Source organism: Phacochoerus africanus, chromosome X, assembly GCF_016906955.1.
Source record: "Phacochoerus africanus isolate WHEZ1 chromosome X, ROS_Pafr_v1, whole genome shotgun sequence".
Lineage (NCBI taxonomy): Eukaryota > Metazoa > Chordata > Mammalia > Artiodactyla > Suidae > Phacochoerus > Phacochoerus africanus.
In genome coordinates this window covers 46,782,696-46,806,302 of record NC_062560.1, presented here as the reverse complement: position 1 = coordinate 46,806,302, position 23,607 = coordinate 46,782,696, and the positions used below count along the sequence as shown (strand labels likewise).

The 23,607-nt window shown below is 45.1% G+C and overlaps 1 protein-coding gene across 2 annotated transcripts in view; it reads left to right on the top strand.

Annotated features, from left to right (window-relative positions):
* Positions 1 to 13,222: 13,222 nt before the first annotated feature.
* SHROOM4 (shroom family member 4) overlaps positions 13,223 to 23,607 on the top strand; it is a 214,279-nt gene continuing 203,894 nt past the window's right edge. Inside the window, exon 1 of one of the 2 annotated variants that reach the window (XM_047764744.1) lies at positions 13,223 to 13,466. In XM_047764744.1, coding sequence (XP_047620700.1) covers positions 13,350 to 13,466 — 117 coding nt within the window. In that variant the 5' untranslated portion in view covers positions 13,223 to 13,349. The remainder of the gene's footprint in view (positions 13,467 to 23,607) is intronic. The other variant, XM_047764743.1, reaches the window with a different exon arrangement.

Sequence of the window (23,607 nt, the reverse complement as noted above, 5' to 3'; positions counted from 1 at the left end):
TTTATGATATAGTTTTGAATGAACAATTCACGATTTATGTCTCTTTACCATGCAACCCAGTAATAGTTGTGCATTTAATTACACAAATTAGTCATGTTATTAATTTGTCGAATTATCAAATCAAATAATGTGCCTGGAGTGGCCTTTAGTATGGCTCCATGTAATTTAATCCTCTGCTCAAAAGTCATTCATTCGCCTTTCATTGATTGAGAATACCTGCTATAAGCCAAACCTCCATATTATCTCTGGGAATGCAGAGATAAATAGACATAGGAACTCACAGTCTAGTGCAGGATAAAGCAAATACAAATGATACTTTCTGATCAGAGGCATTGAAATGGAGAGGAACACGGGAGGACAGAAGAGGAAAACTGAACATACAGGGCTTTTGCTGTCCAAGTGTCTTCTTCTGGTAATAGATCCTTTCCCACCTAGATGGGTATATCACCCAATTCTGGTGTGATGGTTAATTTTATATGTCAACTCGATGGGGCCAAGGGATGCCCAGATAGCTAATAAACATCATTTCTCAGTGTGTCTATGAGAGTGTCTCCAGAAGAGATCATCATCTGAATCAGGAGACTAAATAAAGAAGGTCAATGTCACCAATGCCATTGGGCATTGTCCAACCTGTTGAGGGGCTGAATAGAACAAAAAGCAGAGGAAGAGCAAATTTACTGTTGGCTTGAGCAGTATCCTGTCCTTCAACATTGGCATTCCTGGTTCTTTGACCATCAGACTCATGCTGAATTACACCACCAGCTTTCCTGGTTTTCCAGCTTCAGGGGACACTTCAGGGAACTTCTCAGCCTCCCTCATTGTATGATTCTCTCTTTTTTAAATGATGGCACCTGCAGCATACGGAAGTTCCTGGGCCAGTGATTGAATCCAAGACACAACTGTGACCTACCCTGCAGCTGCAGCAATGCCAGATCCTTAATGCATTGTGCCAGGCCTGGTATCAATCCCTTACCTCAGCAGAGACCCTAACCACTGCAGTCAGATTCCTTTTTTGTATGTGCGTGTGTGTCGTTTTTTGCCTTTTCTTGAGCCACTCCCTCGGCATATGGAGGTTCCCAGGCTAGGGGACCAATCGGAGCTGTAGCCACCGGCCTACGCCAGAGCCACAGCAATGTGGGATCCGAGCCGCGTCTGTGACCCACACCACAGCTCACGGCAACACCAGATCCTTAACCCACTGAGCAAGGCCAGGGATCGAACCCGCAACCTCATGGTTCTTAGTCGGATTCGTTAACCACTGCACCACAACAGGAACTCCTGCAGTCGGATTCTTAACCCACTGCACCACAGTGGGAACTCCACTGCGTGATTCTTATACTAAAAACAAATAATTGGTTCTTCCAAGGGGGAGTGGGATGGACTGGGAGTTTGGGGTTTGTAGACACAAACTATTACATTTAGAATGGATAAGCAATAAGGTCCTACTGTATAGCACAGGGAACTATATCCAGTCTCCTGGCATAGACAATGATGGAAGATAATATAAGAAAGGGAATGTTTATATATGTATGACTGGGTCTCTCTGCTGTACAGCAGAAATTTGCACAACATTGCATTCAACTCTAATCAGAAATAAATTTTAAAACAATTGAAAAAATTAAAAATCCCCAAAAACAATCGGTTCTGTTTCTCTGCAGAATCCTGACTAATGCATCTGGCTAATCACATAATTCTATTTCTCTGGTCATTATAACTAATTTGGGGATAGACTCAATTCTGGAACTTTTGCTAGGACTATTGAGAAAGCGGGTCTGTGTTTCTACTGGGTTTGCTAACTAGTGAGATGTAAATCTGTAGCTCTTGGTGGCTGTCTTGGCCACCATGCAAAGAGAGCCTGCTTGAAGACTGAGTCAACATAGAAGCGATCAGAGCCAAGAGATAGAAATAGATTACTTAGAGAATAGACTCATGGTTGCCAAGGGGTAAGGGGAGGGAGTGGGAGCTTGGGGTAAATAAATGCAGAATGTTGCCTTCAGGATGGATGAGCAATGGGATCCTGCTGTGTAGCACTGAGAACTCTGTCTAATCACTTATGATGGAACATGTAATGTGAGAAAAAAGAATGTACACATGTAAGTGTAACTGGGTCACCATGCTGTACAGTAGAAAAAAAAATACGTAAATAAAAGATTAAAAAAATAGATTTGCTGATGACATCACTCAGGCACCTGGATTTAACTATGCCTAAAATTACCACTGTGCTTTTCTCTTAGTATCAATAACCCCTTTTATTTGGCTAAAGTGTATTTGTGTTGTATTTCTGTCACTTGCAAGCAAGAGTCATGATTTCCACAAATATATATCTAGTGTGTGTGTGTGTGTGTGTGTGTGTGCACACATGCCAGAGTCTGCATACCCATACACTGGTGTGTTGGTTAGTTAGGGAAGTGTTCCTGGTTGATAGAAGTTACCTAAAGCAAGGGAAATGTGTTCTAGGTAGAGAGACCGCATGAGTAAAAGTATGGAAGTAGGATATACCATGAAATGAGGGGGGTGGGGATATGTAAGCAATTTGGTGTGGCCAAAGGGTAAAGTGAGAATCAGAGGAGGGAGAGACAAAGCTGGAGAAAAAGGCAGGGACCAATTTGTGGAGCATCTGGAATGCCGTGTTAAGAAGATGGCAATCTGGGAGCTCCCTGGTGACACAGCAGGTTAAGGATCCGGCATTGTTATTGCAATGGCTCGGGTTGCTACTGTCATGCAGATTCAATCCCTGACCCAGAAACTTCCACATACATGCCATGGAAGCAACCAAAAAAAAAAAAAAAGAGAGAGAGAGAGAGAGATGGCGATTTGTATTTTTTACTTTTCTTTTCTACAGTGAAGCCAAATTTTTACATTTTTTCCTTCTGTTATTTGTTCTCCAGTAACATGTACCAACAAACTGTATTGAAGTAGGAGTTCTAATTGTGGCTCATTGGTAATGAAACCCACTAATATTCATGAGGATGCAGATTCAATCCCTGGCCTCCCTCAGTGGGTTAAGGATCTGGCATTGCCATGAGCTATGGTGAGGTCACAGACATGGCTCAGATCTGGCATTGCTGTGGCTATGGTGTAGGGCAGCAGCTGCAGCTCTGATTTGACCCCTAGCCTGGGAACTTCCATATGCTGAAGGTGCAGCCCTAAAAAGCAAAAACAAACAAAACAAAAAATACCAGTATCGAAGTAGAGAGCGTTCTAAGTTTGTTCAATCTCAGGATCCAGTTGGGGTTCTGAATCACTAGAGGAGTCTCTTTGTGATATCCTATTTGCTAGCTGTGCTAGGGGAGACGATCCTTATCTTCCATTCCATGATTAAGAGATATATCAAGACACCAACCAGAATGGTCCTTCCATATGACAGAACATGCTTTTGATCTTCCAGGCCTAGGGCCATGTATTCAGTGATGACTGATCATCAACTATGTCTGTGCTAGGCCCTGGGGGAGCATATGAAAAATATCAAACATGGTTCCTGCCCTCAAAGAATATCCAACCCAAAGGAGGAAACAATAAAATTTTGATTACAAAAGTTTTATTTTATAAACTATTTATTTACAATAAAATATGATCAGGGCCACAATGGAGTAATATAAAGGGGGTAGTAGGAACATCCAGAAAGAATACCTTACAGGTATCAAGGAAGATTTCTTCGACCAGTGTGACCTTTGAACTGACTTGGAGAAGGAGCAGGGATTTACCAGATGGACAAGGATGAAGTGGAAGGTATTCCAGGCAGAAAGAAAAATTTGTGAAAAGGTGTAGAAGTATAAGAGAACAGGTTGTGCTTAGGGGGGCTGCCCAAATTTTCATTACTTCTGGAGAGCCAAGTGTGGGCCAGGGATGTGGATGTCACTGGGAAAAATACTGACTATGTAGGCAGTAGTCACAAAATAAGGATCTTAGTCAAAGGACTTAGATTTTATTCGGTAAAAAATGGGGAACTATTGAAAAAAGTTGAAGAGTAATGACATACTGTTTGTGTTTTATAAAGAGCATCCTGGCTACAAAGTGCTGCAAAGTGAAGAATGGATTTGAGGCATCTGGGCAGAACTGCAGGCATCAGGGAATCCAGTTAGGAATCCGTTCCAATGATGTAGGTGTGAGATGATGACAGTGTGGTGGTGGGCACGGAGAGAAGTAGATGGATTTGAGAGCTTATTATAGGACTATAAATGACAGACCTTAGTGGTGGGGAAGTTAACTATGATATCCAGGTTTTTGAAGTTTAAACTAAACAGGTGAAAGAGGAGTTCCCATTGTGGTGCAGTGGAGATGAATCTGACTAGGATTCATGAGGTTGTGGGTTCGATCCCTGGCCTCGCTCAGTGGGTTAAGGATTTGACGTTGCTGTGAGCAGTAGTGTAGGTCGCAGATGCGGCTCGGATCTGATGTTGCTGTGGCTGTGGCATAGGCCAGCAGCTGTAGCTCTGATTGGACCCCTAGCCTGGGAATCTCTACATGCTGCTAGTGCGGCCCTAAAAATCCAAAGATAAAAAAAATAAATAAACCGGCAAAAGAAAAAAAAAACAAACAAAAAAAACCACTGAAAGTGCCCTTGATATTAGAACATCAAGTAATTGTCAGGTTCCTGACAGTTGTGCCAGAATTTAGGAAGCTCTTTCTTTAGCAATCTGAGCTGCCAGACTCTCAGAGAAAAGAGCCATATATTCCCAAATATGAACATGAGTCCTTCTGTTTTGCTTTGTTCATGTATCTATATGGGCAAAAGGGTGGGATGTGTACACATTAAGGCACATGTACACATACCTGGGACCACTTCGTACACATACCTGGGACCACTTCCTCCAAAGAAAATATTTGGAGAAGATCCTATTTTTCAGAAGCCCATCTGACACTCCTGAACAAAGACAACTCATTACTCTTTCCTCTTTGGGCTAGGTCATTCTAGATTCAAAGCCAAAACAAAACAGTTTCCTCTTTAGCCAATATTTCATAGAGAGGGTTCATTTCTACTCACTCTAGAGTAAAAATAAGCTATCAAAGAAGGATATCCCTATCTATATTTTGACTGTCAACTGGGTACTTCTCCAGAGCTTCATCAAAACCATAGTGGGAGCTTTGTTTTGCTCAAATGCCCATTAGATTGGTGTACCTTCTCTTCCACTATAGCAGGGTGAAATGACAAAAACTTTTTGAGAGTAAAAGGGTTTTGTGTGTATGTGCATGTGTCATTTTTTTTCCAATGGCTGATGAAGTTGAGGTTAGAGTTTAATATGCACCCAATTTTTATTTCATTAACAACTGTGTAATGAATGACTTCCAAAAAAACAGCATTTGAGAAGTAGAACAGATTGGCTAACACACAGCTCAAAGCAAGGGGTGCTCCCTGTCCAAGCTGGGTACCAAGAAAAAGCCATCTTCAAGCCCACATTTTGGATCTGAGCAGTTCATCGTATTTTCACATCCTTGACTTGGGGAGTCAATCCCTGGCTGAAACTCCTGTAGAGCAATGGTAAATATTCAGCACAGCCCAGCTGAACCTGTACCAGATGACTGATTTCCCCAAGGGCAAATTGAAGGTTTCCAGTTGGGCTGACATTAGTGTGAGCTTAGAACACAAACAAACCAACTCCTGCTCCAACAAGCCTTCCTGGAGAACACCAACCACAACCTCTTATGCACACACACTCACACACACACGCACACACACAGTCTAGATTTGTCAGCTCAAGAAGGAAGAAGTTCTAAATCTACAGTCTCAAACATAATACTAAGCCAAGATCCTGAGATTCCATGAGACAACTGGTACTTTTTTCTGAGGATAAAAGCATAGGATGACCCAAATGGGATACCTTGGTAATAGATGGATTCTTTATAACATTACCCAAGGGGAAATTGAAACTCCACATTTCTCCAGCAGCATGCTCTTAAAAGGATTTACTTAACAAAACTAGTATCCCAGCTACAATATTTTATATGCTAATGTTATACTGGCTTTAACTCAAAAGAAACAGGCCTCTATCCTAAGGTCTTTCCCTAGCCCCAGGCAAAACTCCCAAGGAATCAATCAAACTCGTTAGTGGGATAGTCTACTTAGAATTGTCCTTCGCTGCAACCCTCACCTCCCTGTCCCCCTCTGAACTCCCCCCACCACAACACACACACCCTTAGATGTATACTAGGTAGGAGGGAGGAGCTTGCTATTATTTTCATGTAATCTGTCTATGAATAATACCTGCCACATTAGACCTTTTTTCCTCTCCACTGATAATTATCATTGCCCAAGATCTCTCCTCTGTGAGAAACATTCAGAAGAGCCAGAGCAATTGTTGGACAGGGTGAGGATACATGGGGGAAACAAGGGTCTTAGAAATCCAAGTAGAATAGTTCAATAGATTCAACTGATGAGATTAAAAACGAACACCTTAAAAATGCTCTGGGTCCCCCTTTGCCTATGACTCAATTGAACCAGGAATATTCTGGGCCCACCAGTACTTGATTTTCTAAGGAAGCAATGAATCTAGTCTGCCTTTGGTTTCATCTGTAAAATGGTGACTCTTACCTTATTTTTTCCAAGGGAGTTATGACATTAAAAAGATGGTGATAAAATTCACCAGGTATCTTAGAAGTATATGCCATAATGCACTGGATAACAAAAAACACAGCTAGATTTCTCTAATATGATCATTTGCCTATGACAAATTAGAACTTCCGCAGTTTGCAATCTTCAAACAATCCATAAGCCAGTACAGAAAAGGTTTCTGAAATAGTGACTGCTAGCCTACAGACAGGAGGTGGGAAGTCTGTGGCTCCAGAATGGAAGAAAAGGGAAAGAAAAGGAATTAAGCAGTTTTTTGAGGGAGAGCCTGTTTCAAGAATAATTATGATCGTTACAGGAGGGTGATCCTCAAAGCCAAGTTCAAGGAACACATTCTCTCTCCCTCTCTCCCCCACACATACTCAGATCAGTCTCCCATGAGGACTACATGAAGCCTGGGCCTAACACCCACACGCACTTCCTGTTGTACAGATATACAGACATAGAGGCACCTAGGCAATCAGAATTGCATTCAGAAACAGGCCCATACAGGCATTCATAAGCAATATAGAATGGATAAGTGGACAGAGGATACGCAGATTGCATAAAATGGGTTGAATAAATATATTTTGGGGGGGGGATGGTGAATGTTACCACTCTTATCCACACCCAAGATTGGAACTAATTGAGAGACACAGGAAACAGAGAGGCAGAGATTAAAAAATATCTGTTTACTACTGTTAAAAGCTGGATTGGAAGAAAGGAAATATATAGATGACCATACTATAATACTCTCCTTACTTAGCTAGACAGAATTGCCAACTCACCCAAAGGTAGGGAAAGAGGCCAAGAGAGTTATTCTAACAGAGGTACTCCCAAATGGAAACATAAAGAGAGCAGAACGGAGGATTCCAAACCCTTCCCTCCCCTGCAAAAGAGGAGAATATGACAGACCATGATTAATAAAGTTATCACAGGATGCTTCTCCAGCCCTTTTGCCTTGAAATCCTGGCTTTACCACTTCCTGGCTGAATTTCCTCATTTGGAAAACAGTTACTAATACCTACTCTGCAGGGTCATTGTAATCATCGTCAATAGTATATGAACAAGTCATTGCGCAGTGCCTAGCATTTAGTGATTATTCTTGGAAGGTAAGGCAAATTAAGCTCACTGAATGAATACTGTTAAGTTTTCTGTTGAAACATTGTTTCAGTAAATACCTAAGCTCTTTAAAAGAACAACCCTTATGGCCACATTACCCTAAGTGATCTACAGATTCAGTGCAATTCCTATCAAAATTTCAATGGCATTTTTCAAAGAAATAGAAAAAAATCTGAAAATCTGTATGGAACCACAGAAGACCCCCAATAGGTAAAGCAATCCTGTGAAAGAAGAACAAAGATTACTGTTCCTGATTTCAAATATATATCACAAAGCTATAGTAATCAATGCAGTATGGTACTTTGCTAAAAAAACAAACAAACAAAAAAAAACGAAAAACAAAACAGACACATAAACAAGTGGAACAGAGTAGCCCACAAATAAACCCGCGCGTATATATTCAACTAAAATCATGGTCTTGGAGAAGAGACTTGTGGTTGCCAAGGGGGAGCGGGAGGGAGTGGGATGGATTGGGAGCTTGGGGTTAATAGATGCAGACTATTGCCTTTGGAATGGATAAGCCATGAGATCCTGCTGTGTAGCACTGGGAACTATGTCTAGTCATTTATGATGGAGCATGATAATGGAAGAAAAAAGAATGTATACATGTATGTGTAACTGGGTCACCATGCTGTACAGTAGAAAAAAATGTATTGGGGAAATAACAATTGAATACAATTTAAAAAAAAAAGAAAAAATATTTGACAAGGGAGCCAAGAACATTAAAAGAGCAAAGGATAGCTTCTTCAACAAATGATGTTGGGAAGACTGGATATCCACATGCAAAAGAATGAAACCAGACCCCTATTTTACGTCATTCACAAAAATTGCCTTGAAATGGTTTAGGGACTTAAATATAAGATCTGAAAGTGTAAAACTCTGAGAAGCAAACATAGGGGGAAATCTTCATGATATTGGTCTTGGCAATGATTTCTTGGATATGACACCAAAAGCATAGGAAACAAAAACAAAAGTAAATATGTGGAACTAATCAGGCTAAAAAGCTTCTGCACAGAAAACAAAACAAGAAAATCCATCAAAACCAAACTGTAAATAAGGCAAGCTACAGAATGGGAGAAAATATTTGCAAACTATAAATCTGATAAGGAGTTAATATTCCAAATCTATAAGGAACTAATAAAACTCAATAGCAAAAGAAAAAAAGAAAAAGCAAATAACTTGATTTAAAAATGCGCAAAGGGAGTTCTCTTGTGGTGCTTCAGGTTAAGGATCCAGTATTGTCACTGAAGTGGCTTGGGTCACTTCTGTGGCATGGGTTAGATCTTTGGCCTGGGAACTTTCACGTGCCACTGGCATGGTCAAAAAAAAAAATGGGCAACGGATCTGGATAGACATTTTTTCCAAAGAATACATACAAATATCCAACAGGTATATGAAAAGATGCAAAACATTACTAATCATCAGGAAAATGCAATGTCTATCATATCACTTCTATTAGGATGGCCATTATTAAAAAAAAAAAAAACCAAGTTCATATTAAGCAATGTTGACAAGGATGTTGGGAAATTGGAATTCTTGTGCATTGTCGGTGGGAAGGTAAAATGGTGAAGCCAGCATGGAAAATAGTACAGACGTTCTACAAAAACTTAAAAATTGAACTACCATACAACTCAGAAAACCCACAAGTGGGTATTTTATCCAGAAGAAGTTAAATCAGGATCTTGAAGCGATAGTTGTACTCCCAAGTTCATTGCATCATTAGTCGCAGTAGCCAAGAGGTGGAAACAACCCAAATGCCCACAGACTGATGAATGGATAAAGAAAATGTGAGCTATATGATTTAGCCTTAAACAAGGAAATAAGCTCATGCTACAACATGGATGGACAGTGAAAACATTATGCTAAGTGAAATAGGATAGTCACAAAAGGACATACACTGCATGATTCCACTTAGATGAGGAATCTAAAACAGTCAAATTCATAGAGTCAGGATGAAATGATGGTTGCCAGGGGCTGGAGAGAGGTGGAAATGGGTCTTGCTATTCAATGGGTACGAAGTTTCAGTCATGCAAGACAAAAATGTTCTAGAGATCTGCAGAACAACATTCTGCATAGAGTTAAAAACACTGTGCCGTACACTTAAAATGTTGTTCAGAGGGTAGATTTCATAGTGTGTGGTTTTTTGCCACAATAAAAAAAAAAAAAATCCTAGCTTTACTAAGGCAAAGGTTCTGAAGCTAGAGTCTATAAGCCTCAGCCCAAACTTTATACAATATGGGGTGATCATGTGTAGCTTTCTAGGGGTTTTTAGGGGAGAGAGCATATAGCTTTCACTAGACTCTCAAAAGAGTCCTTAATTCAGAAAGGAGCTAGAGGCATTGCAATGAGGAAAACTGCATTCAAATTTGAGTTACAAAGTCGTTCAGAGAAGGACTGTTATTTCAGTCTCTTTCCTTCCAAAAAGGTAAACTGGTCAATAGATTTCTAACGAAGAAAAGACTCCAGCGAATATCTTCTGTAATGAGGAAGTAAACAACCTGTTTTTAATTTCTTTCAGTCTGTTTCTGCTGATTGGCCTTTTGCCCACCTCCTCAGCCTGCTCCTTTTTAGATCCTTTGTGATCCTTCTTGACTTTTAAATACTAGCATAACATTTTAAATATTAGCATAATCCAAGAGTTCATCTAAATCTCCCTTTTCTTTTCAGCCTGATATCCCTGCATGAGCTCATCTACTCCAAATGGCTCTTAACTATAATCCAAATGTGTATTATCAATCACTCTTCCTCTCTTGATATGCAGTTTCCTATTTCTGCCTGCCTGCTGGACTTTTCACCTTTTTTTTACCCACAGGCAATTGAACATACTTTAGAGTGAATTCATTATCTGTCCATTGGCCACACACACACACACACACACACACACACACACACACCCCTGGCTCCTCCTTTGCTTTATTTTCACATAGTCCATCTCCACCGTCAAGGCTTTGTTCACAATATACTATATTTAGCCGCTTGCCAGGAAGTAGTCACAGAATTGGCAAACTGTAGAGGAACTCAAGAAATCAAGTAGCTCAATCTTTTCAATTTACAGAGAGGGGCAGTAATCTGCTTCATATCACACAGCAATTTAATAGCAGAACCAGCTTAAAGTCCAGGCATCTCACATTCTACCCAATACCCTTTCCACTATGTAATCATGCTCCCACTAAATGTACTTCCAAGGAAGAATTAAATCCCTGCCACCAGCCGTGATTTTTTATTCGTGAAGAATTAAGATTATCTAGCCAGCTGATATTCAAAATGGCTACTTACGTGCCATGTGCACCTAGGATAGGTAATTTATGTTCTTTTCCTGTAAGGATGAAAAGGATAAACTCAAGAGCAACAGGACATCAATGCAGAGTAAGTCTTGGAATGAAAATAGATTGGTTAAAGGCTAACTCAGTGCATGCTTTCATAATATGGTTGTGAGGACTCTGATTTTTTCCTTACCAAAGTGTTTTCATATGTATTATTTCATTTTAGTCTTCAACAGGCCTGGGAGGGAGGTATGTCAGGGCTTATTAGCTGAAGTTTACAGATGAAAAGAGAGAGAGAGAGAGACTGAAAACAGTTAGTTCAGTGATTTGCCCAAGGTCACCCGTCTAGCTAGTGACAAGGCCAGGGCTCACATGTATGTATCCTGCTTCCCAATCTCTTTCCTCTAGTCTAGACACATAATTCTAGTAGACCTTGAGTGATTTCACTACATTTCCTGTGAACTGAACTTTATAGATTTCAATATGCTGAAACTGAAACACATTAAGTTCTACCAAGTGACAATCATGGAGATATGAGTCTGATCCCAAAAAGAAAAATAAAAAAAAGGAGCAAAAGCTCAGTTTCAGTGTGGGACAGAGCAAATGACAGTCCTGTCATAGGCTGACATGCAATCAAGAATCAACAAACTGAGCTGCTATTTTCTGCTTTTTGATAGGAGAAATGCAAACCAAAAAAAAAAAAAAATGACCATGATCAAAATGATTTTTGCAGATCCAAACGTCTAAAAGATTGAAAGGGGTTCCCCTTATGAATCGGCTCTAGGGACTTCACCAAAGCAGGCTCTAAACACCCAAACTGCAGTTTTATTCAAAAGTGAGGTCAGCCTCTTATCATGCAAGACAGTCCAGGAGGCTGAGAAGAAAGGACTGGGGGAGGGAGGGAAGCCTGTGAGAGAAGTTTCAGTGGCCTGCTGGGGCGCACGCAGGCTGAAGTGTGTTGAAGAGGCTGTGACAGGTGAGCAAATGGAAGCAAAGAGTCACAACCTTGTCTGCACAAAGCTGACTGTGAAAGTAAGGGTGCCATGGTGTGTATTCCCTGGCGATGAGGAAGAAAGTCCATAAGAAAAGGCAAGAGATCCAACAGGTAAAAGAGAGTGGGACCGTCTGATGGAGTCACAACTGAGTTGTCAAAACGTTCTCTGCTGGTGTGAAGCTCTTTAAAAACGCGCTGTGTGCACGTGGCTCTAGAGACAACACCTTAGAGAGGGGTGGTAACCGCGCCCAGGTCAAGACTGAGAAATCAGCCCGAGATTTAGAAACACATTCACTTTCGGAGCTTATTACTGTGGGTATTTGTTTGCTGTGTTCTAAAAGCCCAGCTCAGACACTACAGCCTCAAGCATGAACAGATGAGCAGAGATGTTCCGGCCCTTGTCTAAAAGCTGATTCTTCCAAAAGGCACAACATGGTTAAACTGGCCAGCTTATCAATGGATGCTCTTTCCTGTAGGTTTGTTTAGAAGTGAAAACAATACTGCTAGTCATGAAGTTTGCTGATTCCTGGCTTGGTCATCTCAGTGGGGCAAGTGCAAGGCCGTGCCAGGAACTCCAGATGACTGGAACATACACAAGCACAGTGCTACCCATAGACGCCAGCGCTGAGCCAGGGTGCGGCTGCGCCTGGGCAGGGGGCATCCTCAAAGTGCTTCTTTATTTAAACTATGCTCCGGGGCAATGTTTCATAATGACCCCACACACCTAGCTCGTACACACAGAGCAGCCTACACACACAGCCCCACTGTGTTCGCTGGCCTGCTTGCTTGACTTTCCATCCCTCTAGGCAAGGTCCACAAATTAGCAGCTTTGTAACCCTCCCAGGACCGGGTTTCGGGACCTTCAGTAGAAAAAGGGCAGTCAGAGAAACATGAACGCGCTAATCGGGAAACCAGCATTTCAACCCACTCAGCCACGCGGGCCATCCGCACTAACGACTTTCACCTCCCCTCGCCTTGGCTGGCTGGAGGGGCGGGGATCCCGGCAGTCAGGAGGAGGACCAAAGAGGGGGGCCTGCTTGAATGAAACAATGTAACAATTGATGTGAAGCCTCGCCTAGCTCCCACTCCCCAGCGATCCTATAGGCGAGGTCCCAGTGACTGCCCCTCCCCATTGCTCCGTTTTCTTGTCCATTACGCGCTAACCCTCCGCCTCTCCTTCTTTCTTTTCTTTTCTTTTTTTTTTCTCCTTCTCCTTTTCCCCCGCTCTCTCCCCCTCTCTCCAGCTCCGTGTCATTTCCTCCTTGCGCTCGCTCGCTGCCCGAGCGTCTCCAGCCAGGAGAGTAGGCGGAGCAGGGCGGTGCGGGGTGGCGTAGAGCTGGAGGGCGATGGTGGCGGAGCCGCTGGGGGCGGAGGCAACGTAGCCCCCGCGGAAAAGGAGCCCCGCGGCGCCTGAGCCGAGCGGAGGATGGAGAACCGGCCTGGGTCCTTCCAGTACGTCCCTGTGCAGCTGCAAGGGGGGGCGCCCTGGGGCTTCACCCTTAAAGGGGGTCTGGAACACTGCGAACCGCTCACGGTGTCTAAGGTAAGACCTGGCGGCTCTGTCCCAGCGGTGCCCAACTTTGAATGGACGAGCGGGTGCGCAGGCTGCTCCGGGACCCGGCCCTTGGAGCAACTTTGAAACTTGGCCCGAGCTCGGGATGAAAGCCCCCGCCGTGGAGCTGTAGCTGCCTCGGGGGGTCTGGCTGGCCGCCCCCGACGCAGACACCCCTTCAAGGTGGCGGGAGCGCGGGATGAGAGCGCAGCCCGCCCCAGGCTAGAGCCCCGCGCGCAGACACACTCGGGAGGGCTCTGGGGCCGCTTTTGCTCCCCCACGTCGGGTCGGCTGCTCCCCGCCGTTGGAGCTGGAGGAAGTAGTGGCTGTTGGGGATTCCTCCTTGAAAGTTCTCGCGCCTCTGCGGGACAGGCGAGGCGGCTTGGCAGCTTTCTTCGCGGCGTCGGCCCCTCTGTCGACCGGCGGGCCGTCCCGCCCGGGCAGGTTGCAGGGCGAGGGTCCGCTGTGGGAACGGAGATGAGGCATCGGTGGCATTCGTCAGCCTCACTTCCCACGGGCCGGACGCGCGCACATCCATTCAGCCAGCGGGGCGTTGCTGCCGCCGCTTAGGCTCGGCCTTTCCCTCCCGCCAGAGTCCTGCCCCAGCGCCGGCGAGATTTCCTGCACGTTGGGGAGCGTGGAGGAAACTTTTGCGCCATGGAGCGCAGCTGTGCTGGAGCTGCCGCCGCTGCTGCCGCCGCCGCCGCCGCCAGAGTTTGTTTGTTTTAGGAGGCTGTGGTCTGCTGGAAGCCAAGTTGCAGCTGAGAACAGGGGAGAGCAGCTCTCCCGGCGCTCCAGAACCCCACCTCCCGTCCCAGCCAGCCTTCCCCCGGTAGGGGTGAGGGTAGGGGGTGGGGGGCCGCCGGGACTGTAATTGGGAAGAGAGGTTTGCAGGACGACTCACCTTGAGGCGCCAGATGGCCAAGGGAGCGAACTTCACGAACTTTATCCCGTTTTTTTGTTATTGTTGTTGTTATTGTTTTTGTTTCTCTGAAATGCACAAATCTGAAGAGCCCTTTCCCTTCTAACCCGCTCAAATTGCAGTTGAGGTGGAAGATGTAGGTTTGGGCCGGAGATAGAAAGATGTGGTTTTTCAGCGGGGAACAAATGTCACTGTATTGTTTTGGTTTCTTAAGGTAGGTCACGTCTCAGCAGGGGGCGGCGAATAATTCCCCCCCCCCCGTCCCCCGCCCCCTGCCGCCCCGTCCCGTCCCTTCCCTTCCCGTCCCCGCCACAACATCAGGGCTGTAACCTGTGTGGCTTTCGCCTGGCATTGGAGCTCTGCTGGTTAATTTGCAGTGTTGGGGGTCCTTCAGGCCTTGGGGCCCACACTTTTAGTGAGACTGAGGTGTAGCCATGGGGTGTACCAATAAGCTTGAGCCATCAGAGGTATGCTGCTGTAAAACTTTGAGGGGCTGTCACGGAAACCTGGAGTCTCTAGCGTCCCCAAACACTAATAACCACCCCAGATCTTCAGGTGGCACCCCCTTTCTCCACACTAGTCGTGTATTTCTAACCAGCCTGAGATGCCTTTGTCACCCATGTCACACCACCCCACCCCCAGGCACTCTCCCTTCCTTTCAGTATTCTCTGGAGGGAATAATAACCTTTAAAACACACACACACACACACACACACACACACACACACACACACACACTCACACTCAAACAGCCCCGTTGAGGAGGGGACTCCTGGCCTTCAGGAATTTCTTCTAATCAAACTCCTCCTCTCCCCCCTGTTTCCACCAAGGTCAAATCCGTCTATGCAGCCCTCCACGGTCTGGCAGTTCCTCCCTTTCTTTTTTCTCCTGACACCACCCACAGATTTTCCAGTCTGCCCAGATGACCTGGCTTGGAGAGGTCATTTTTTGCACCGCTGCCCAGGGCCAACCCATCCTGAGAGGTGCCCCAGAGAGTGGTTGCTGCTGTGGTCCGTGATTGTTTCGTGAGCCAGTGCGAGCATGGTAGGGGGTGTTACTAAGTACGGGGCAGCCAACAATTTGTGGTCTGGCTATGGGATTCTTTGAGGGTAGATGAGGGTTTCCTTGGCTAAGCTGTTGAGGAAGTGACTCCTGTGTTGAGAAGTAGGGTGCCTTTTAATGATTCCTTTCCGCTGAATGTACAGTTGACCCCTATTATACACGAAGGCTCGTTATTACACGCATTTGGATACACGGGGAGGGGGGGGGTGGAGATAAAATCATTTCTCCCATTTCTCTCAAATAGCTTGATTCCTCACAGTAAAAGCCAGCTAGATATAACCTGGTTAGCCCTAATGTTAGATTAAGGGTCCGTGGCACGTTTTAAAGTGCAATGGTTGCCTGTATTTTTTTCTTGCCAAGACAGGCTGTTGCAGAGTTCATTAATCCCCTTTTAATTTTTCTATCTCAGTTTTGTTTCCCCTCATGCTTCAGAACAACACAGCTTTCTTCTAGAAAATAGCCTCAGTCTGCCCACATTGGTGGGGATGGGATTGAAGGGTGTAGAAAGAGAATTGTATTGGTCGATGAAAACGTGGGTTCTGAACCTTGCTCTGCCACTTACAAGTCCTGGGATCCTGGGTACATCACTTGCCCTCCCTGGGTTCGGGTGTCCCCATATCTACTGTGAGGTTCAGGTCTTTAAATAAGACGATGGCAGTCTCATAGCCAATCCTTTATGCTGGCTCTGGCCCTTTTCTCCCTTAGAAGGGTTTCAGACGAGGAAAATGACACTTCGTTCTATTTGCACACAATGCTATTGTGTATAGTGTGTCTCTACATCCCTTTTTCCATTAGCCTCTTACAGCCACTGTGTGAGGCAGTCAGGGAAAGTTGTAGAGAAACTGATGCATCGAGTGGTTTCAACATATGCAGGTCTGTCATATGGTAAGTCAGGTTCTAGGCCCCGAGTCTGTCATATTGTCTATTTGGAGAGTTTCTTTTTAAAAGTTATTATTTTTTTCATGGAAGTATAATCGATTTACAATTTTGTATTTCAGGTGTACAGCGTAGTGATTCATTTTGTCTTTTAAATTATATTCCATTATAGATTATTACAAGATATTGGCTATAATTCCCTGTGCTATACAGTAAATCTTTGTTGCCTTTCTACTTCATGTATAGTAGTTTGTATCTGTTAATCTCATACTCCTAATTTGTTCCTCCTCTCTTCCTCTCCCCTTTAGTAACCATGGCTTTGTTTTCTATTTCTGCTTTTGTTTTGTACATAGATTCACGTGTATTCTTTTTAAGATTCCATATATAAGTGATATAGTATAGGTATTTCTCCTACTTATTTCACTAGGCATAATATTCTCTAAGTCCATCCACGTTGCCGCAGATTGCACTACTTCATTCTTTTTTGGTGGCTGAGTAATATTCCATTGGGTGCATATGTGTGTGTGTGTCTGTGTGTATCACAGCTTCTTTTTCTGTTCATATGTTGATGAACCCTTAGATTGTTTCCATATACTTGGCTGTTGTAAAAAGTGCTGCTATGAACATTAGAGAGCATGTATCTTTTTGAATTAGAGTTTTTGTTTTTTTGTGGATATATACTCAGGAGTTGAATTGCTAGATAATATGGTAGTTCTATTTTTAGTCTTTTTGGGAACCTCCATACTGATTTCCATGGTGGCTGCACCAATTGAGATGCCCACGAACCATGTAAGAGGGTTCCCTTTCCTCTTCATCCTCTACTTGGGGAGTTTTTTTTTTTGGTTCTTCTGGTATTACTGAAGCTAGAGAAGGGACATGGGGCAGTGCTGTTGAGGGATGTATTGGGTCTTGGCCGCCTTCTACCTCAGTGACCCTTTGCATGCCAGCTTGGGTTTCCACAGAAGGGGGGGATTGTGTTGCAGACACTCCCTGGTGGAGTCTGGACTCAGGGAGTAGGAGCAGATTGATTTGGTGCCTCCAAATTACTTGTGATGATCTCAGGTCAGGCAGAGACAGAGGTAAGGTGGGAAATATTGGAGAACCTCCTTTGGTGTCATGGAGAAAAGAAAAAAAAAAAAACCCAAAGCGATTTGGGTCTGGTGTGGTGCACATGCTTGGAGATAGCTCTTGGAGACACCTTGGGAGTGGAGGAATTTGAGAAAAGGTGATTAGAGGGAAAAGAGTGCATGGTGTGTGGAAGCATAGCCCGTATTTGTTATGGGGGAACCTTTGGATCACAAAATGATCAGGTTGTGGCAATCATCAATTCCTATAGGCTCCTGTGATTTCCCTGAAGGGGGGGAATTCAGCTGCCAAAGCTGTGGCATCTGGTGGTGTCTTCTTCTAACAACTAAGTGGCAAAGAAAGAAGAAATGTTAAAAAAATAATAACAAGAGTTCCCATTGTGGCTCAGCAGTGAGGAACCCGACTAGTAACAATGAGGATGCAGGTTTGATTCTCATCCTCACGCAGTAGCTTAAGGATCCCGTTTTGCCGTGAGCTGTGGCATAGGTTGCAGGCATGACTCAGACCCTGCATGGCTGTGGCTGTGGTGTAGGCCGGCAGCTACAGCTCCGATTGGACCCCTGGCCTGGGAGCTTCCATATGCCATGGGTGCGGCCCTAAAAAGCAAAAAAAAAAAAAAAAAAAAAAAAAACCAAAAAACAAAAATCAATTACTCCTACTATTGATGATTCTTAGTGTTAAGGGACAGTTTATGATTTCCCCATACACTGTGAGGTCGCTAAAGAAACATGACCCCCAAGAGAATCCAGCTCATGCTCTCGGTGTTATTAATTCCTTTGGTTAGCATCTTATCCTAACTACCTCATTGACCCCAGGGGGCCTGTCTGGATGAAATGGAGAGTCTCTTTTAATCACATTTGCCTATTTGCTACCTCAGACTCCCCCTCGACAGTGTAGACAGTCATCCATGAAGGTGGCTCCCTGGACTGGAAAAGATCCTCTTTGGGGGATGGGTGACCTTTCCAAGGTTCTGGCACCAATGATTATGCATCAAATAGGGGCTTTCAGAGGTCTCAGAGATTCAAATTTATCCCTCTGTGGTGTGTGTGTGAGAGAGAGGGAGAGGGAGAGGGAGAGAGAGGGAGAGGGAGAGAGAGGTGCTAAGCTGTAGTGTAAGGTCCTTATGCTCATTCTGAGTCCTTGGAAATGTGCCCTGAGGTTGGCTGAGGGTGGAGAAAAGCAAGGGTGGAGATCAATTGTGGGGATGCAGGAAAGGGAAAAGGAGGAAAATTGGGCAGGATGACAAGACATGGCAGAAACAGTCTCAGTCTACATATTTGCTCTTTTCCTGGCCCATGTTGGGTGGCAGTCTATACCTGGCACAGTGAAGGAAGTGGATGCTAGCTACCTCCCTGGAACAAAGTAGTATGGGGCAGGGCAGTAGCCTGGCAGAGAAAGAAGCTTCAACTCCTCCACTTAGTGTGCACTGATGTTCCTATATTGTTTTACCCTCTTTGGACCCAAGACTATAGGCCAAATGAGGGTAGCCATACCCACTTCATCTTTTTTAGTACAGGTGGTGTGAGAATGAACTGGGCAAACTCTAACCCTGCTTGCCATCCTTAGCCTAGGACTAAGGAACATGGCAGGAACATGGTAGGTATGCTCTCTAAGTTGTTTTTAGCCACCCACCCCACCTGCATCCCCACAAGTGACTTTATTTCTAGAAGAAGCACACAAAGAGGCAGCTGAGATTTCAAGAAGAGGTGAGTCAAGTCCAATCGAGGCCGTTTTTGTGGCTGGCAGTAGCTTTGACTGTGACCTTGAGTTCTTGTTGGATGCAGAGGTAGTGTTATATGAGAGACGATGGTTCTGTGAAACCTTCTTAGTTATGTTACAGGCCAGGCCCATCCCCAGACCAGGGCTTGGCATTCACAAAGGGACCTTCACGGGGTGTGCTTCTTGGGAGCTCGGTCCAGGCCGATTACTTAGATGAATCCCCTCGTCATCTCTGCTTCTAGAATTAGCAAAGAGGTCTACCGCCTCAGCTCCTCAACTGCTATTTTCTCTCAGAAACTAGAAGGCCCTGGGGGGACTTGGAGTAGGAATCCATCCAGAGAGATAGAAGGAAGCTTGGAGGGAGGTAGTAAAGCAAGAATGGCAGGTGGGATGTCTGGTAGCCCTTGGCTGGGCTCTGGGTACACAGTGCTTTGGGGCCTGCTGGGCTGTCATAATACACCTGGTAACCTGTTGAGAGCCCCACGTGTGCTTCCCGATGTGAAAAAAAGCCCAGGCCTCTTAGAAGCTTTTCCTTCTCCAAAACCTCAGACAAAGAAAATAATTCGACTCCAGCTGGAAGACCCTTGAATGTTGTCCCTTAAACAAAATTCAAGTGATTCTGCCCCTTCCTCTCCCCAACCTCTTCCTAGGAATTTTTTTTTTTTTTTAAAGAGAAAAGAGAGACTCAGACTTGAGTCTTGAGGTTGGTGTTTATGGAGTGATTATCTGGAGGGAACATCACAGTTTTTATAGTTAGCCTCCTTCGGAACCAGGGGCAAAAAGATGCTGACACATCTGAGAAGAGTTAATGAAGAACAGCAGAAATTCAGCAAAGGGCTGCTCTCCCGATGCACTCCCCGCCCCTGGCCAGCTCCTCGCCCCTCACCAAAGGGCAGACTCAACTCTGGCCTGCTAACCTAATGCTGTTCTTCCAGGAGCCTGGAATCCCAGGTTCTCAGAGAGAAGAGGGCCTTGTGGAAGTCAGCTGGTCTTAATCTTCACCGATCCATGACCCTCCTGTGCAGTAGCCCTGCTCTTGCTCTCCTGTGGTCATGCGGGAACTCACTCTCTTCTTAGCCCATCCCCTTTGACGTTGACTGTGAGACAGCTCTTTCTCATGTCAAGCCACAATCATTCGCCATCTACCTACTCTCTGTGGGTCCTAGCTCTACCTTCTGGGACCGCACAGAACAAGAATGCTTTCTCTGTCTTAGGACAGCCTTTGGGAGGTCTGAAGGCCAAAGACTGTGTCCCTTTGTCTTGCTTTTCTAGGCTAAAGAACCCCTGCTTTGCAGGCAAAAGATATCCAGCCTCCTTCTCTCCTGCTTCCTCCTCCCACTCTGGATGTGCTTGCTCCAGCCTGGCCACATTCTTCTTGAGTTAGGGAGCCCACAGCTGAAAGTAGTAACTGAGGAGTATCTGACCAAAGTTGAGTAGGAGTAGTCTTGAAACAAATACTGCTGAAGACACTTGGGCTCTTTCTGGCATCCATGCCATATGGAGACTCTGTGTCGGGCAAAGCCTTTTAGCTGCTAAGCCATACCTCCCCATGGCCTCTCCGTGGGCATCTGGGCAACTAGATAAGTGACTTGGGAGGGGCCCATCTCATCCCTTACTATGTATTTAGAATTGCCCCTAGCCCAGGTCACCTTGGAAACAAAACTGTTCCAAGGGAGCTGATGGCAAAGAGTTACAGGCAAGGAATTGGTATGACAGAAGAAAGAAGTGGCGTTGGGTGGATAGTGTCCAAATCAGAACTCTAGAATATCCGATTGATTTGATTTGATTTTCAACCAACTGCTGCCTTGGAATGTGTAGAGATAACCTTTCTCTACTTAATTTCCCTTTCTGAAACAAAGAGGTGGCTCCAAGGTTGAAGATGACCATATGTGACATACAAGCAGTCTCCTCTCTGTAGGAATGTAAACAACAGCCATCCCTGTTCCCAACCCCTGTCAGATGTCTCTTTCTGTGCACATTGCCACGAGCGCTGACTGCAAATCTCCTGTCCTTGCTGCCATTCTATGTCCTGAGGTCTTCTCTCTGTACCAGGAAGGCCCACGAGAGGGGCTGCCGGAGGTCTCGCACCCACAGCCTTGCTCCCACCCCCAGTGCCGTCACATCTACCAGTTTGGCACTTGAACTGGGCAGATGCTGTTTCCTGCTTCTAAAGCCCTGACTGGGGCGTGAATTGAAGGGGAGCTTCATGCTCGTTATTACTGAAGGATGAGAAACCTGGAGAAGAGAGTTAAAAAATCTAGGAAGCCTGTCCCTCTGACACAGTTATTGATGGTGGCCAGGTTCAAAGCAGTTCTGGCAAGGCCTTGTTCATTATAGAACCTAACCACCATTTATCATATTCTATTTACAAGGAACTGTATTCAGAGTTCCAAGCTGCTTGTTTACAAAGAGTTATCTTGGAAAACAACCCATTCATAAGTCAGGGACAAGAAAGCGCTCTAGATATCTCTGTTACACAGCTCTAGGTGGGTCTGGGGTTTCTGCTCCTGTCACCCTAAGGTGCTCATAGCCTTGGTGCTGGGACCGGATTGTGTGTACATTCAAGTGTGTGCATTGTGAAATTTCTCCCCAAAACGGAACTCCAAGCTTGCCTGCATTATCTTGTAATCAGCAAGTGACCCCTGTAGAGTGCTTTTGTTGGTCCCCAGATGGCTTTCCCTCAGTTTCTGTGAGGCCAATATTTTTGTTTCTTGGTGCTCCCCAAAATACCCAGTTCAGAGAAACTTCAATTAAGTCATTAATGAATAGGCTGAGATATTTTGTTTCCCTGCATAAGACTCTGTTGTAAGGACTGGCATGGGGTAGACATTTGCCTCCTTACACCCCTTTGCCTCATCCAGTGTAAAGAGGCCAAGTGGAAAGATTGTCTTAGGCATGGGTTTTGCAAGGGATGGTTCGTTCTTCCTCACATCACACTGCCATGTTTACTTGGGCACACAGCCATCCTGGCTGGGCACTGAAGTTGCCCAGCTCAAGATGACTTGGTTTTTCAAAGTGTCTAATGCCTCCACTTGGACTTCACCTCCACTCCCTCCTCTTTTTCAGTGTGAGTCTGTGACTGTGCCATGCCACGGATGGAGCACTGCCTGGTAGCAGCAGAGACCCATTTTCCATGCATCTAGGCTGCCCTTCTTTCATGTCCAGTCTTTGGTTCCCAGCCCCCACCCACCAGCACCCAAGTTGCTTGAGGCCAATATTTGGGACTGTCTCATTCAAGTGCCATGACTTCTTTGTTCATTCATTGGCTTCCCTGCCCTCCGTCCAAAACCCAATTTTTTTCTCCTTCTTCTTCTTTGGTGACAGTGGGCCCTTCTAGTCTGCTGTACCAGCTCTGTCCTTGGCTCAGCCGTACTTCCGGTGGGGGGTTGTAAGAAGGTCACAGAGTTAAGTTGATAGAGTTTGAAAATACTCAGCAAATTGGTAGCTGGATCAGGGGGAACTTTTCTCTTGCCATGTTCTCTCTCTGTCCCGTTTCAGTAGAGGACTGGACCTTTGTCACATTTCTGCTATGCTCTGATCAACTTGCTGAGTAATCTTGGCGTGTTACTCTACCTCTCTGTACCTGCTTGGTCGGTTTCTTCTCAGACCCTCCGTGGGGTTAAGCTTCTGCTTTATTGAGGCCTTGCTGAGGGGTCTACGCTGTGGAAGTGTGAAGGCTGACTGACCGCAGGCAGTTCTTCCAGCACTCCTACTTCCTATCTTTCCCCAAGTGGCTGTTTCCTGGTATGTTCTCAGGGATGGCATGCAGCATGGTCTGTTAACTTTCACTCAAGTCTTTTAATGTTACATCTGTAAGGAATGCAGGAGGTGGGACTAATGTGACAGGATCAAGGGTTAAGCCGAATGATGGACAGACCCTTTGTGATGTCTCTGGCCCCCACCCCAGTGCCACTCAGCAGATTCCCAACTATAGGGTCCTCACTCACTCAGAGCCTCTGGCAGGGAAGTTTTGAATGGTTCTCCTATACTGCCTTTCACGGTCCATCAGAAATTGATTTTTTTCTTTGGAGGAAGGGGGTTGGGGGGTGAGATGAGGTAGAGCTGGGAGTAAAGCTGGTTCAACTAGTTCTTCTGGAACGGGGTTAGAGTCTCATGGCTACAGCCCCATCTTTGCTCATGAGAAGATGACAAGCTAAAGCCTTGTCTTTGTTGGGCTGCCTTGCTGCCCTCCATTTCTTTTTTTGTGTGTTTGATGTAAGCAAAGGCTCTGCTGAAAACTTCTGCAGGTAGGCAGTTTGCGACGGCATCTTTTCTGACTGAGAGGGTGAACGATGACATCTCGGAGCCTTGGGGGTGAGTAGGTATCAGGTCATGACTCTCTTGTTCTCTGGAGGACTGGCCTGGAAAGTTTGGAGCTCTATGTTAATTGAAATTTGCAGTCAGGGAGCATCAAGGTGACAGGCAGAAAAGTAGACCAGGCAAGGATTTGGATACTCATGTGACTGT